Raw genomic sequence first — 17,633 nt, forward strand, 5'->3', positions numbered from 1 at the left:
CTTAGGGACTGATGACCTTAGCAGTTAAGTCCCATATGATTTCACACACATTTGAACGTTTTTGGAGACAATTTACACACACACATTAGGAGGATAATAAACTCTCTCAAGAATGAAAGCTCACATGGCATTGATGGCATTTCCAGCAGGATAATAAAAGCTTGTTCTCAAGAAATAAGTGGGATTCTTAGCGACATATGTAATAGCTCTCTGAAGCAGGGTATTTTCCCAGATAGACTGAAATATGCCATTGTTAAACCACTGCATAAAAAAGGTATACGTCTGATGTCAACAACTACCGCCCAATCTTTCTCCTGACTGCCTTATCCAAAATTCTTGAAAAAGTAATGTATTATAGAGTAGCTTCACACCTTTGTAAAAATAGAGTTTTAACAACATGTCAGTTTGGTTTCCAGAAGGGTTTTTCAACGGAAAATGCTATAGATACTTTCACTAATGAAATGTTAAATGCTCTGAGTAACCGGAAGTCACCCGTTGGGATTTTTTGTGATCTATCAAAGGCTTTTGATTGTGTAAATCATGGAATACTTCTAGATAAGCTCAACTACTGTGATATGAATGGGGCAGTGCTCAAATGGTTTAAATCATACCTAACTGGAAGAGTGCAGAAAGTTGAAATAAATAGTTCACATAATATGCAAAAAACTGGTGAATTCTGAAACTGGGGAAGAATCAAGAATGGGGTGCCGCAAGGTTCGGTCTTGGGTCCTCTGCTGTTCTTAATATGTATTAATGACTTGCCATTCTATATTCACGAAGATGCAAAACTGGTACTTTTGCCAATGATACAAGTATAGCTATCGCACCTGACAGACAAGAATTAACTGGTGAAATTGTAAATGATGTTTTTGAGAAAATCATTAAGTGGTTCTCTGCAAATGGGCTCTCATTAAACTTTGACAAACTATACAGTTCCACGCAGTAAATGGAATGACCCCATTAATAAATATAGACTTCGATCAGAAATCGGTAGCTAAGGTAAAATATTCAAAATTTCTAGGTGTATGCATTGATGAGGGGTCGAACTGGAAAAAAACACACTGAAGATCTAGTGAAACGTTTGAGTTCAGCTACTTACGCTATTAGGGTCACTGCAAATTTTGGCGATGTACATCTGAGTAAATTAGCTTACCACGCCTATTTTCATTCTGTGCTTTCGTATGGCATCATATTCTGGGGCAACTTATCATTGAGTAAAAGAGTGTTCATTGTACAAAAGCGTGTAATCATAATAATTGCTGGAGCTCATCCAAGATCATCCTGCAGACCCTTATTTAAAGAGCTAGAAATCTTCACTGTAGCCTCACAATATATATACTCACTTATTACTGATAATGGTCGAAGTAGAGAGGATATAAAACGTAGACTGGCAATGGCAAGGAAAGTCTTTCTGAAGAAGATAAATTTGTTAACATCGAGTATAGATTTAAGTGTCACGAAGTCGTTTCTGAAAGTATTTGTATGGAGTGTAGCCATGTATGGAAGTGAAACATGGACGATAAATGGTTTAGACAAGAAGAGAATAGAAGCTCTCGAAATGTGGTGCTACAGAAGAATGCTGAAGATTAGATGGGTAGATCACATAACTAATGAGGGGGTATTGAATAGGATTGGGGAGAAGAGAATTTTGTGGCACAATTTGACTAGAAAAAGGGATCGGTTGGTAGGACATGTTCTGAGGTATCAAGGGATCACCAATTTAGTACTGGAGGGCAGAGTTGAGGGTAAAAATCGTAAAGGGAGACCAAGAGATGAATACACTAATCAGATTCAGAAGGACGTAAGTTGCAGTAGGTACTGGGAGATGAAGAAGTTTGCACAGGATACAGTAGCATGGAGAGCTGCATCAAACCAGTCTCAGGACTGAAGACCACAACAACAACATCATGAAATTTGTTATTAACAATCCGAATGAATTCAAAAGTAATAGCAGTGTACATGGCTACAACACTAGGAGGAAGGACGATCTTCACTACTCAAGGTTAAATCTAACTTTGGCTGAGAAGGGGGTAAATTATGCTGCCACAAAAGTCTTTGGTCACTTACCTAATAGCATAAAAAGTCTGACAGATAGCCATATAGCATTTAAAAGGAAATTAAAAGAATTTCTTAATGGCAACTCCTTCTACTCATTAGATGAATTTTTGGGTATAGTAAGTGGATAATTTCCCAAACCCCACCAAAAAAAAAATTAGAAATATTGAGTGTCATGTAATATTTTGTCTAATGTAATATCTTGTATAGACACCTTTTATTAACCTGACACGTTCCACATCATTACGAAGTGTCGTATTCATGGTCTATGAGACAAGTACTAATGTAATCTAATCTAATCCTATGGTGAATTGAGAAATATACATGATTATTCAAAGGTTGACATTTAATCTTCAAGCTGAATGCTACTGACTCTGTGAAGGCAAAGAAGTATGTAGAGATCGACTGAAACAAGTACTTTACTGTTAGGAGTCTCCCCTCTGCCTTCTTGAAAAATGCAATAAAATGTTGTGTGATTTATTGTCTGTAACTACTGGCTGACGCCCCCGTAATTCATACTGTGAACGTGAAAAACGTGGACACGTTGCGATGGAACTCACCTCATGTGAGAGACTTTAGCGTCACCAGGTGGTGGAGTGGGGCAGGCTTCCACTGGTGGTGCAGCTGCCACGGGAGTACAGCCTTGCTCGCTGGAGGTGCCGGCCGCCTTCGCCCTGCTGTCTTCAGTGGCTGGAGTGCTGGACCGAGGGAGACACCGTGTTAGCGAGGAGGCCAGGGGGCACCTCACTACAGGCACTACTGCTAAGGGATTGTCATTCTTAACAATGGAACACACACTGCCGGCGACTGTACTGTGACCACAAAGGTGAATCCCTTACCATCGAGCTAATCAGTTCACACACCTCTTCTCCTCAGATTCTCACAACAATCCGTTGCATACCAAAAAAACATGTTGTATAAAATAATATGCAAATGAGAGGTACATACAAGTGCCAACAGTTATGGTGGAGAGATATAACTACTGTAGAGCACAATTTGAATGCATAAAAACAACAAGAAAACAGAAACCACCACTCGAACAAACTTTGAATAAACTGATTGGGCACTGTAGTCACTGAATGATGTTCCCAGCCCATGTGTCACGGACGGGCTGTAAAGCCACAGGTGCAAAACGAGGAGAGCAGCATTTGAACTAGTGGGGAGGACGATCAGAGAAGCAAGGGGTACAAAATTTGCGATATTATGAAGCCATTCAAGTAAACCATTCAATTGCTGTGAGAATTAATATCACAGAAATTGAAACATTTCCCAGTGCCTGTATTTGATTCATATTAGCCAACGAATACCCTCAATGAACAGGCGAATGTTGAATATCATTTGACTGCAAAGTTTAAGTGTCTGAGTAAGATCAGTAAAGAAAACAGAGACAACGCATATATACAATTACGCTTGGCAATGGGTATAAAGAGCATATATTGTGATCATTGGTACCTTAACGTCTACCCACTCCTGTGTGATAGTTATTTTTCCTCTGTGTCTAACAGTATTCCCAAAAATAAGTCACATAATGTACTACCTGATATTTTCGCATGGCCACAACTGCTGCACCATTAAGTGGACTACACTTGCCAGTACAGACTAAACATTTTGCATCCACATGACCACACTTCAGCACCTGACTTGCTGCTCTTGACACATCTACTTGGACGTACTAACCAACCTATAATAATATTATTCCTAATATTTATTATTAGTAGACTGCAAATGAATTAAATATGGCATAATATTGTGCATTCACTGACTTCAGTCATCAATATAAATATATGCAGTCGTACATCTACACTCTTATATACATACAACACTGTCCAGTTACATTAATATGATCACCTGTCAAAACCCTGAATAGGTTAAATAACGCATGGACAAGAGCGAGACATGCCGGAAGAGAACCAACGACGTTCTGATAGGCACCAAGAGGCATGAGCTGTCATGCCATGGTCATCTGTGCTTGGTTTCTCAGTTGACAATCCGTGGCACAGACTGTCTGATCAAAGTGGTCCCGTACATTCTCGTTTGGTTTGAAATCCGCTAGTTTCGTGGCGAGGGGATTACAGGCCACTCACCATGATGCCCTTCACACCATGTACATGTATTGCGAGCTGTGTGACAGTTTGCATTGTCCTACTGGTAGATGCAATCATGACGAGGGAAAAAAAACCTGCTTGTAGGGGTGGACATGGTCTCCTAGGATAGATGCATACTTGTGCCGATCCTTTGTGCCTTCCAGAATGACGAGTTCATCCAATGAGTACAACGGAAACATTATCCGAAATGGCCACCTGTCGCCATTCAGTGTACACCTAGTTCTGGTGCTCCCATGCAACTTCCATCCTTCGTCATGAAAAGCAGGACCATATGTACCAACATTCGCTGAATGGTCGTTAAATAAACACTGTTGATATCCCATTAGTTCATCTGGGCAGTCAACTGCTCAATGGCTGCATATCTGTCAGCTCATACACGTCTCTGCAGCCATCATTCACCACTGTCATCCATGGCACGCAATGCACAACAGTTGTCTTGGCACCGGTTTTGGGTGGCGCCATTATGCCACGCAGGTTGTGCTTTAACCAGGACGGCGAAATGTTTCTTTTCATTTGTAAATAAATTTCAGTCCGAAAATTGAAATAATTTATGTAAACCTACGTCAGAAACGTCGTATTTTTGTGTGAATTTCGCGTATTGTTTCTGAGTTGACTTATAACGTAAAATTGCAATTAATTCTTAAATGTGAGAGAGCATACAGATGTCAAAACTAGTGAAAGAGAGCAATTGTATTTTTTAATTGATAATAATGCATCAAATGCTGCGCAAGCAGCGTCAACAACCAAATTTGATGCGATCGGTCGCACCGGAAAGGAGCGCAGTGAAGTCTCTCGAACATTTTCCCCTGCAAGAGACTTCCAGAGCAGTAAGAGACTGAGTAAGAATGACAGTAGAGTTGCCTTCAGTTGTCTATTTGTATATAAACACGAGCGGAGTCTGGATCGGTCTCTCTCGGTATCTCTCTCTCCTGAGGCCCGCTCTCTTCCGGAGTCTCCGCTCTTGTCAATCGGTCTCTCGAATGATTTTGTGGTAGGCAGTTGAACTTGAAAGATGTTTTCAAGGTGTGTAAGGTACTTATCTATGTAAAGGTATCGTCAGTATATGAACCAATGTTTCATTTCAACAACATTAACCTTGCCTGCCAACTTTTCTATATCTCAGTAGTTTCTGTACTGTGGTAGCTGCGACACTGCCGGACTTATCGTTTGCTATCATATCATTCTGTTTACTTGACTGCTTCTTTTAATTAATGGCACTCCAGTTAATTTCCTCTTTTCAAAATGTATTTTTCCATTACCACTAAAGAGCACCTTCAAAATAGATACAACTTTCCTTTTTGGAAATAATAACTCGACAGCACACATACAATTTACAAACTTGGCAGTTTCAAAAATGCTTCTTGGCCGGAAAGCCAATGCTCGTGCATGTTTGGAAATCAGATAAATCGCTCCCTTTCTGTACTGTGGTAGCGACTGTACTGTTTCCTCGTTCATTCAACACGTTTCATTTGCCCTCCACAGCTTACGCCGCCGCCTGGCGTGTACGAGGGGTGTTGCACGTTGACGTCGAAAATAGGCGATTTCCTTTTAGTTGTGTTGTCGCCTCTATGGGTTGTCTACAGACGTACATTTCTGCAGCTTCGAGTTCCACGTTGAAGGTCAGCATTTCACCCCTGTTGTTTGAATGTGGCTATTGTTAGGGAATATATAAATTAGTTTATGCACATTGTGTTCTCAGTCACGTGACTTCTGCAGGTTTGTCAGTAGACCACATATATAAATTAAAGCTACTAATGCGTTGAGGTAAGACGTTACGAAGTATGGGACTGGCAGTTATTCTCTCAGTGCAGTGCAAAAGCTATGCCAAGTAAGCCACTCGACGGAAGTTTGTATGTAATGTTTTGACAAGCAGAAACAACTGTGAGAGGAATGTGGATGATAGTATAATTAAACATATACTTCATGAATGAGCTAATAATGAAGCAGTCATAGTCATGGCAAAAGAAAATAAACAGTTAAAAGTTGTGTGATTCATTCCATATACTATAGAAGCAATATTTAATGACACTAACCATTAGAGACGTTCGCATATCATATTGAAGGTGTGGGACGTTGCCGTGCTACGAATTTACGATTGACTCAACATGAAGACTATCACATAGATCCTGAAGATGGGAACAGAAGATGGATGAGAAATTGTTTTTACAATAAGCTGGCCATTCAAAAATTTGTGAAGCCTGAGGCAATGAAGAAGATGACGATCAGGAATTACTGAAGGGACTCTATTTAAGTTAGCTAGTGTATTTTCTCCCCCCATGAACCATGGATGTTGGCGTTGGTGGGGATCCTTGCGTGCCTGAGCAATACAGATAGCCATACCATAGGTGCAACCACAACTGAGCTGTATCTGTTGAGAGGTCAGATAAACGTGTGGCTCCTGAAGAGGGGCAGCAGCCTCTTCACTAGTTGCAGGGGCAATAATCTGGATTACTGACTGATCTAGCCTTGTTAAAATCACCAATATGGCCTTGCTGTGCTGGTACTGCGAATAGCTGAAAGAAAAGGGAAACTACAGCTGTAATTTTTCCTGAGGGCATGTAGCTCTACTGAGTGGTTAAATGATGATGGCATCCTCTTAGGTAAAATGTTCCGGAGGTAAAATGAACCCCCATTCGGATCTCTTGTGGGGGGAGGGGGGGGGCGGGAGGGGCTATCCAGGAGGACGTCGCTATCAGGAGAAACAAAACTGGCGTTCTATTCATCACAGCATGGAATGCCAGATCCTTTAATTGGCCAGGTAGGTTAGAAAATTTAAAAAGGGAAATCGATGGGTTAAAGTTAGATACAGTGGGAATTAGTGAAGTTCTGAGGCAGGAATAACAAGACATCTGGTCAGGCGAATACAGTGTTACAAATACAAAATCAAATGGGGGGTAATTCAGGAGTATATTTGATAATGAATAAGGAATGCAGGTAAGCTACTATGAACAGCACGGTGAATGCATTATTGTAGCCAAGATAGACACATAGCCCACACTCACCACAGTAGCACAACTTTATATGACAACTAGCTCCGCAGATGAGGAGGAGATTGAGGAAACGTACGATTAGATAAAAGAAATTATTCAGATAGTTAAGGGAGACGAAAATTTAAGGGTGCTAGGGGACTGGAATTAGTAGTAGGTGAATATGGACTGAGGGAAAGGAATAAATAAGTATATATGTCGTGTGACTAGGGCCTCCTGTCAGGTAGACCATTCGCCGGATGCAAGCCTTTCGATTTGACGCCACTTCGGCGACTTGCGCGTTGATGGGGATGAAATGATGATGATTAGTACAACACAACACCCAGTGCCTGAGCGAAGAAAATCTCCGACCCAACTGGGAATCGGACCCGTGCTCTTAGGATTGACATTCTGTCACGCTGACCACTCAGCTACTGGGGGTGGACGGAGAGAACAATTAAGAGAGAGCCAACTGGTAGAATTTGCACAGAGTATACTTTAATCCTAACTTGGTTTAAGAATCATGAAAGAAGGTTGTATACGTGGAAGAGACCTGAAGACACCGGAAGGTTTCAGATTCATTTTATAATGGTAAGACAGAGATTTTGGAATAGGATTTCTAATTGTAAGACATTTCCTGGGGAGATATCGACAAGGAAAGCGTTTCTGAAGCAGAGAAATTTGTTAACGTCGAGTATAGATTTAAGTATCAGGAAGTCGTTTCTGAAAGTATTTGCATGGAGCGTAGCCATGTATGGAAGTGAAACATGGGCGATAAATAGTTTAGACAAGAAGAGAATAGAAGCTTTCGAAATGTGGTGCTACAGAAGAATGCTGAACATTAGATGGGTAGGTCACATAACTAATGAGGAGGTATTGAATAGAATTGGGGAGGAGTTTGTGACACAACTTGACTAGAAGAAGGGATCAGTTGGTAGGACATGTTCTGAGGCATCAAGGTATCACCAATTTAGTACTGGAGGGCAGCGTGGAGGGTAAAAATCGTAGAGGGAGACCAAGAGATGAATACACTAATCAGATTCAGAAGGATGTAGGCGTCAGTAGGTACTGGGAGATGAAGAAGCTTGCACAGGATAGAGTAGCATGGAGAGCTGCATCAAACCAGTCTCAGGACTGAAGACAAGAACAACAACAAACAACAACAGCTACTCTGACCACAATTTACTGGTTATGACCTGCAGATTAAAGATTAAGAAGGCAGGATTTTATGGAGATGGGTCCTGAATAAACTGAAAGAACCAGAGGTGGCAAAGAGTTTCAGATTCAGTAGTAGGGAACGATTGACAAGAATAGGGGAAAGGAATACGATAGAAGAAGAATGGGTATCTTTGAGAGATGAAATAGTGAAGGCAGCAGACCCCCTGAGTAGACAACATTCCATTAGAGCTACTGATCGCCTTCGGAAAGCCACCATGACAAAACTTTTCCATCCGGTGAGCAAGATGTATGAAACACGTGAGAATATAATAGGCCCAAAGAAAGTAGTTGCTGACAGATGTGAAAATTACCTCACTATCATTGTAATAATTCAAGGTTGCAAAATACTAACACGAATTCTTTACAGAAAAGACTGGTACAAGCTGACCTCAGAGGAAGATCAATTTGGATTCAGGGTATATGTAGGAACATTCGAGGCAATAGTGACCCCACGCCTTCTCATAGAAGATTGGTTAAGGAAAGGCAAACCTACGTTTATAGCATTTGTAGAATTAGAGAAAGCTTTTGACAATGTTGACTGGAATGCTCTCTTTGAAACTGTAAAGGTGACACGAATAAAATAAAGGGAGCGAAAGGCTAGTTACAATTTGTACAGAAATCAGATAACAGTTATAAGAGTCGAGTGGCAGAAAAGGAAAGCAGTGGTGGAGAAGAGAGTGAAACAGAGTTGTCGCCTATCCCTGATGTTACGCAATCTGTATATTGAGGAAGCAGTAAAGGAAACAAAAGAAAAATGTGGAGTAGGAATTAAAGTCAAGGGAGAAGAAATAAAAGCTTTGAGGTTGGCTGATGCCACTGTAATTCTGTCAGAGACAGCAAAGGAATTGGAAGAGCAGTCGAATGGAATGGACACTGTCTTGAAAAGAGGATATCAGATGAACATCAGCAAAAGCAAGACGAAGATAATGGGATGTAGTCTAATTAAATCAAGAGATTATGAGCGAATTAGATTAGGAAACGAGACATTTCAAGTAGTAGATGAGTTTTGCTATTTGGAAGCAAAATTACTGATGATGGTTGAGGTAGGGAGGATATAAAATGTAGACTGGCAATGGCAAGATAAGCGATTTTGAAGAAGACACATTTGTTAACATCGAGTACAGATTTAAGTGTTAGGAAGTCCTTTCTAAAAGTATTCTGTGTGGAGTGTAGTCATGTACGGAGGTGAAACATGGACAATAAACAGTTTAGACAAAAAGAGAATAGAAACCTTTGAATGCAGTGCTGCGGAAGAATGCTCAAGATAAGATGGTTAGATCATGTAACTTAAGTGTCAGTACTGAACAGAATTGTGAAGAGAAATTTGTGGCACAACCTGACTACAAGAGAGGATAGATTGGTAGGACACATTCTGAGGCATCAAGGGAGCAGCAGTGTAGTACTGGACGGAAGGGTGGGGGTAAAAAAGTAGGGGCAGGCCAGGAGATGGAAGCAGTAAGCAGATTCAAAAGGATGGAGGTTGTAGTAGTTACTCGGAGATGAAGAGGCATGCACAGGATAGAGTAGCGTGGAGAGCTGCATCCAACCAGTGTTTGGAGTGAAGACCACGACAACAACAGAGTATTTTCTAGCTATACTCAGGAATGAGGCAGAAGGAATTACATTTAAAGTTATGGTGTTAGTAATAGGATATCTTGAATAGACATCTACTGTGAAATTTGATTTCTTTAAAATTATAGTATTCATATATATTTATGGAAATACACTTCTACCTTGGAGTAACTAAATAAGAAATACGTCAGTAGGCAGTGTTGTCAGGCAAACAGATCATTAAATGCAGTATATATAATGAATCATACATGAAAAATAAAGGAAGTTTCTGCCAATTAGAAAGCACTAGGCTTGTAGGGGGTGTGTTTACTGTGGATACAGAGAGTAACAAATGATAGTTCGATCCGTTGGCTTCATCAACATCGACACTGTTCGAGATGAACCAGTGACTGCAATAGATGTGAGAGGGTGGGTGCTAGTAGAAGGAGACACCGTGAAACACACGGGACCCCTTTAAGTAACGCAACAGAAGACATCAATTACGACAGCTGGACAGAGTTTAATGTCTGCTGTTCCAAGAAGCAGGAACAGCGTTTCGACCTATAAAACACTCTCTTTGTGTGTGTTGTAGAAGGTAGTGTACCGAAGTATGGCCCATATCCAGAGGACCAACTGAACACAAAAGGAGAGAAAAAGAAGGAAAGTAGCTGAGTTTTGTTGTTGTGAGGACTGGTTTGCTGTCTTCTGAGGTAGTCACAGAATGTGAGGGGAGTAAACAACTACACCCTCATGCACATGTTCTTGCATCACATTTTTTGGTTGGATGTATTCCTTACATGCTCAGATTAAGAACTACATCCTTCTTTCTGTAGTGTGGTGTACTTCTTACAAGTTATATCTACCTGGAGAGAATAGGCGTATTTTCATAAGTAAGTTGTAGGTGTACAGCACACATGTATCTCCAAAGTGAAAGAGAACTACACAAGAAGTTAACTGTAGTACTAAAGTGGGAATAGTCTTCACGTAAGTCTCCCAAGGGTCAATATTTATAGAATGACAAAATCAGAAATGGTAAATTTTAAATACATTGCGCCCTCTGTAAACTACTGCAGCGTGCCAAAGCATTTGTCGAGCTGGTATTGGGTGACAGACTTGCTTCTCGTCACCGTCTTTCCTTCAGTCAGCATATCACGTCACCATTTAAAGGTATCTCGTTGTCAGCTGAAAGAGAGACAGCTTACAAGAATAAACGTTACTTTATGTAATCAGACGTAGAGTGACCTGTGCAGCACACAGAATAAAGACTGCATGCTCGCTTGCCCCGACTGTGGACTATACGCATCACTGTGTCTGGTTTCTTTCTATTCTGAGCGGGACATCGTAGTGTCCACAGCTAGAATGGCTGCTGCCATATGTCGATGTACTTTCTCTTCAGATGCTTTACGCCACAAACATAAATAACACCTTGTGGCACATATACAATTTAAGGCAACTGGTGACTGCAAATAAGATCAAAACAGAATGAGATTTTCACTCTGCAGCGGAGTGTGCGCTGATATGAAACTTCCTGGCAGATTGAAACTGTGTGCCGGACTGAGACTCGAACTCGGGAGCTTTGCATTTCGTGGGCAAGTGCTCTACCAACTGAGCTACCCAGGCACGACTCACGCCGCGTCCTCACAGCTTTGCTTCTGCCAGTACCTCGTCTCCTACCTTCCAAACCTTACAGAAGCTCTATTGTGAGCCTTTCAGAACTAAGGCAAAGGTCCCGAGTTCGAGTCTCGGTCTGGCACACAGTTTTAAGCTGCCAGGAAGTTTCATATAAGCGCACACTCCGCTGCAGAGTGAAAATCTCATTCTGGAAACATCCCCTAGGCTGCGGCTAAGCTATGTCTTCGCAATATCCTTTCTTTCAGGGGTGCTAGTTATGCAAGGTTTGCAGGAGAGTTTTTGTAAAGTTTGGAAGGTAGGAGACGAGGTACTGGGAGAAGTAAAGCTGTAAGGACAGGGCATGAGTCGTGCTTGGGTAGCTCAGTTGGTAGAGCACTTGTCCGCGAAAGGCAAAGGTCCCGAGTTCGAGTCTCGGTCCAGCACTCAGTTTTAATCTGCCAGGAAGTTTCAAGATCAAAACAGTTGATAAATTATTTGTTGGCAAACACAGCTCAGTTCAGACATTTGATGAACTTATTACGACATATCAGTGGCGATGTTTGGTTTGTAGGGTCCTCAACTACACACTCCCAATTTTTGCACAGTCCAATTTTTACCCAATCTAATCTAGTCGCTATCACAAATGATGACAGTGATGATTAAATGATGAGGACAACACAAACACCCAGTCCCTGGGCAGAGAAAATCGGCAATCTGGCCAGGAATCGAACCCGGGACCCTCCGATCCGGAGGCAGCGATGCTAGCCACTAGACCACGAACTGTGGACTGAAATGTCGATAAAACCGTAATGATCTATGGCGGTGTATTTTAGAGCACTGGCTCATCTGGGGAAACTTAGTAGCAAAAACTGTAGGTATGGAAATGCACACATCTGTAAAAATGCAGAAGGGTGGCTCGTCGGATGCTTACTCGGTCTCGTTTGATGGACGAGACATCAGCCGAATCACTTCGAGCAAGTCCTCGGGGTGGGTTTGCATCGCCTCTGTCCAACCCCGGGTGGCCACCACGTGCAGCAGGTGGGCCTTTACGAAGGCCACGACGGCCTGCCTGTGGCTGTCAGAGCCGTGCCTGACTGCGACCACAGCTGCGGCCGCCGCAGTCTCCGTGGACAGCTGCGCGGCCACCTGCTGCTCGCAGGCAGACTTGAGAGCTGGCAAGCCGAACTTGTCAGCGGCGGCCAGCAGCTGGTGGGCCGTGCTGCGCAGCTGGGGGACCCGTAGGGTGTAGCAGTAGGCCACGAGGTGGCGCAGCGCCGGGCCCTCCACGTCCGCGACGCTGACCTGGCCGCCGCTGGCCTTCGGCGCGTCTTGGGCAAAAATGGCGGCTAACACGGGGCTCCTGGCGGCGAGGACAGCCCTGTGCGCCACCAGGCGCGTCTCGCCCGCCACCAGAGTCACCACAGCGCCGCTACTCGCGTCCAGCAGGGCAGCCAGGTCCGCGGCCGCCGTCTCCCCGTCCTCACCGACTGCTGACACGGTGGACGAGTCTGAAACACGGCGTCACTGATCAGCTCTCTTCCCTTAAGGTCGGGACACACATGTCTGGACCGTGTCCGTACCGAGACACGTCCGAGTATCGGCCGTCACCCGGACAATGAAATACATCATTAAAACTAATGTAGCGTAGCGGGCCCCACTTGACCGGGCCGTGCACGGGGAACATCATCGGGCCGGAGCCGGGCCGGGCGGGATTCGCCGTGTTTAACATTTAAGTGACGGACACGGCCTGACGGTAGAATTGTCTTGTGAGCTGTGCAACTGCGCAAGACTGTTCTGTGTACAAAACATGAATGTGGAACGACTAATAGAAGAAGTTCGTAAGTTTCCTGTTCTTTACGACTAGGGAAGTGAAAACTACAGGAATATCGAGTACAAAGACAGAGTTTGGAAGACAATTGCAACAGATCTACAAGCCAAAGGTAAGAAAAAAACTATACAAGTTTTAATACCCAAAAGATATTTATTTACTTTTTATTTTACAAACAGATGTTTGGTTTATGTCATCGTTATATCGCCAAGGTGACATGTTCTTCCCATTCCACAGTCCCTTGTAGATAATTCAGGAACTTTTTGAGTTGTTCTCGTACAGCAAATGCAGTGTCTGTTGATCTCCCACGAATTCGAGGTAGGTTTCGAAGATTTGATGATCTTCCGGATCCCTAAGCAGTTTCCTTTCGATCCATCATCTGTTTGGGCACCCTATAACCTTCCATTTTTCGAATAAAGTTGTACAGTACACACGCAGCCGCCACAATCATTGTAAGGTTATTAGGATCTCCCTGAAGGATTCTTCTAAATATTCGAAATTTCTGTTGCAATATACTGAATGCATTTTCGGATATTCTTCTTGCCCGACTCAAACGATAAATTAAAAATAGCCTTATCATTTGTTAAGTTCCTGCTGAGATATGGTCCCATTAAGTATGTTTTGAGAGGAAAAGCTTCATTGGCTACAATTACCATTGGAAGTTCAACATCAGTTCCGGGTAAAGTTGTACTCTTTGGGACACTAAGCGTATTGTTTTCCAATGACTTTCCAAGGTTTGAATTTACTAGAATGCCTCCATCAGAGTCTATTGCACGTCTATTGCAATCAAATTATAACATGGGTCAACCAGAGCAAGAAGCACAATGGAATATGTTTTTTTGTAATTCCAATAGAGACTTCCTGAGTTGTTTGGAGCCTGTATTGTTAGGTGCTTTCCATCTAGTCCTAATTCACTATTACAAAAATTAGTTAACATGTTTTACAGATTTCACAAACAGAAACACAGATCACCGCGTCCGAGTCACTACAAGGAACAACAAAGACACGGACGTGCCCTGGTCATGTGTGGCCCCTGCGGGAACGGACCGGAGCACGTCTGTCACTCGTCCGACGCTAGGCCCTGACACGGCCCGGACGTGTGTGTCCCGACCTTTACACAGTGCCGTCTGCACCTGCTCGAGCCACAGGCAGATCAACATCTAGCAAAAGTTGCTCTGTGCTGTGTGATATCTTTTCTATGTCTTAAACAGGTGGCACAGGCGAACAGCTGCAAAATCTTAAACTAAACCGTTTATTGTATTTACTGCTTGTTTGCTCGAAAAGCCCTAGGTTTCCAGAATGAGATTTTCACTCTGCAGTGGAGTCTGCTCTGATATGAATCTTCCTGGCAGATTAAAACTGTGTGCCGGACCGAGACTCGAACTCGAGACCATTGCCTCTTGTGGGCAAGTGCTCAACCAACTGAGCTACCCGAGCACGACTCACGCCCCGTCCTCACAGCCGTACTTCTGCCAGTACCTCGTCTCCTACCTTCCAAACTTTACAGAAGCTGTCATGGTTGAGCTCTTGCCCGTGAAAGGCAAGATTCCATCGCAACGAAAAACGCCTTTGTTTTAATAATGTCCAGCCCAAATCCTGTATGATTTCAGTGATACTCTCTCCCATATTTCGCAATAATACAAAACGTGCTGCCCTTCTTTTGAACTTTTTCGATGTACTCCATCAACCCTATCTGGTAAGGATCCCACACCACACAGCTGCTTTCTAAAAGAGGAAGTACAAGCGTAGTGTAGGCAGTCTCCTTAGTAAATATGTTACATTTTCTGAGTGTCCTGCCAATAAAACGCAGTTTTTAGTTAGACTTCCCCACAACATTTTCTATGTGTTCCTTCCAATTTAAGTTGTTCGTAATTGTAATACCTAGTTATTTAGTTGAATCTGCGGCCTTTAGATTTGACTGATTTATCATGTAACCAAAGTTTACTGGATTCCTTTTAGCACTCATGTGGTTGACCTCACACTTTTGTTATTTGGGGTGAAGTGCCAATTGTCGCACCATTCACAGGCATCCCAAGATGCCTTGCCACGGTTCACACGGCTCTCCCCATCAGAGGTTCGAGTCCTCCCTCGGGGATGTGTGTGTTTTGTCCTCAGTGTAAGTTAAATTAAGAAGTGTGTGATGCTAGGGACCAATGATATCAGCCGGCCGCGGTGGCCGAGCGGTTCTAGGCGCTTCAGTTTAGAACCGCGTGACTGCTACGGTCGCAGGTTCGAATCCTGCATCCGGCATTGATGTGTGTGATGTCCTTAGGTTAGTTAGGTTTAAGTAGTTCTACGTTCTAGGGGACTGATGACCTCAGAAGTTAAGTCCCATAGTGCTCAGAGCCATTTGAACCATTTTTTGAATCAATGATCTCAGCACTTTGGCCCCATAGGAACATAGCACACATTTCCAAAAAAATTTTCAGTTCTCAGTTATATGGTGTAATTCTTCCTCCAGTTCACACTCAACATCTAAAATGTCGCGGTTATTGTTTAAATAAGAGTTTAAATCACTGTTCTCTTATTGTAATTACTTTATATCAAACAACACCAGTAGTTGGAATACTCATCTCAATAGATTAATCTCAAGTAATTCCGTAAAACCTGAGGAACCATAAGCGTCCATCCACAAAAATTCGAACATCTTAAAACGCGAAAATTACAGAACGCTCGGTCTAGTTGTGAATGCGTCCTAAAACAATAATTTCGATTGTCCTCAAAAAGTGAAAGCCATCATGCATTCCGAAAATCAGTTTGGCTTCTGGTAAAACAAAGGAACCAGGGGAGGAATACGTTCTTTAACATTAGGAATAGAGAAATGTGAAATCTGGTTTCGCAGGATAGAGCAGATCAGGTTATGGTTGTGCAGCGGGACGTTATCAGTTTCAAAGAGATGTCACAGCAGTTGAGGTTTCATAACAGGTTAACTGATCGCTCAACTTCAGTGTCCATGTTCAGTGGGCAACGATCTTTGCAGCTCTCGCAGCTAGCGCCTCACAATCCGACCGCGCGTGCACGCCGCCAGTGGCCCCGGCCTGACCCCGCACCGTGGAGACTTACTTGCTGCTCTGTCCTAAATGACCGACTCAATCCAGCACACAGACAGCATTAAAATGACTGCTCAGGCAAAGTGTTGCGCGAAAACACTTCCACAAACAACTCGAAGAATACTAAAACAGTCACTGTGGAACAACAAGGGCGAATCACAAGTCGGGAACCCAGAAGCGGTCGGCGACCAAATACATGTCGTCCGATGAGACGACCGACCGAACGACCAACCGAGGTCGTCCCCACTCAGGTCACGTGTCAGCAACGGTGGGCAGGACATGGCTGTCCGGACCGCACTGCTGCTCCGCCCCGACTGAACTCCCTACACACGACGACCCGGAAATACTAGCGGTCGCTCCAAAGACAGTACGACAGTGTCCTTATCGATAAGCGCTAATACTAATGTATAGAAGCCGTAGACACTCATTTCGAAACAGCTCTGGCGAAATTTTGTTGGAAGGGTCGCACTTTTTATCAGTCAGAGTTCAACTGGAAACACGCGATCGACGTCTAATCGTTGCTATGGACGAAACGTATTTTTTGACCGTAACCTAAATATCTCTGTTAATTAGTAATTATTAGTAATAATATCTGGAGATCTTTCAAAATACTTTGCCTCAGCGAAGTGAGATTCTTGATTTGTGCTACCATGATCAAAAATACGCGTATAACGTCACACGTACTGTTTCCATTTGACTTTATTATGTTTGTAAGCTCACCCGGCGAAATATTAGTCACCTCTTTATAGAAAGGGAACACTGTCTACGCTGAAGCGGTCCGCATGCTGCAGAACTGGTAGTACGTGGTTGTAACAGAGGACTGTGTCGTCCTACAGATTCAGACAGATGAGGTACGATCGCCAACATCCCAGCGCGTTTTGCGCTCTGGCAGAGCAGGGCCCAGGACTGCAGGGGAATAGTGGCGGCAGTAGCTCAGCGGTGCCAGGTTCGTGAAACCCTTACCCAGCCGCCAAAGAGTAACGGCATGCGGATGCAGGAGGCAGTGGTAACCACTGCATTAAAGTCACGTAACGTGTAAGTCACAAATATGTCATCGTGATGAAGTTTCCATTGGGAAAAGATATCGGATTAGTTCTCCATACCTTTATCTGGTAGTGGACTGCCAATCACACGGTGACAATGAGAAAAACATCGAGTACCATACTCAACGAAATGGTTATTCGCCGGAGAGTAGAATGTAAGAAATGTTAATGCGGTAGCGAAGCTAGAAAATCTGAAAAGGGAAATG

General features: G+C 43.2%; 1 protein-coding gene across 1 annotated transcript in view; it reads right to left on the bottom strand.

Annotated features, from left to right (window-relative positions):
• LOC126424841 (ankyrin homolog) overlaps positions 1–17,633 on the bottom strand; it is a 63,685-nt gene that overhangs the window by 15,782 nt on the left and 30,270 nt on the right. Inside the window, exons 3-4 of the mRNA XM_050087647.1 lie at positions 12,438–13,014; positions 2,616–2,753 (exon numbers count right to left, since the gene is read on the bottom strand). Coding sequence (XP_049943604.1) covers positions 2,616–2,753; positions 12,438–13,014 — 715 coding nt within the window. The remainder of the gene's footprint in view (positions 1–2,615; positions 2,754–12,437; positions 13,015–17,633) is intronic.

This window comes from Schistocerca serialis, chromosome 10, assembly GCF_023864345.2.
Source record: "Schistocerca serialis cubense isolate TAMUIC-IGC-003099 chromosome 10, iqSchSeri2.2, whole genome shotgun sequence".
Taxonomy (NCBI): domain Eukaryota; kingdom Metazoa; phylum Arthropoda; class Insecta; order Orthoptera; family Acrididae; genus Schistocerca; species Schistocerca serialis.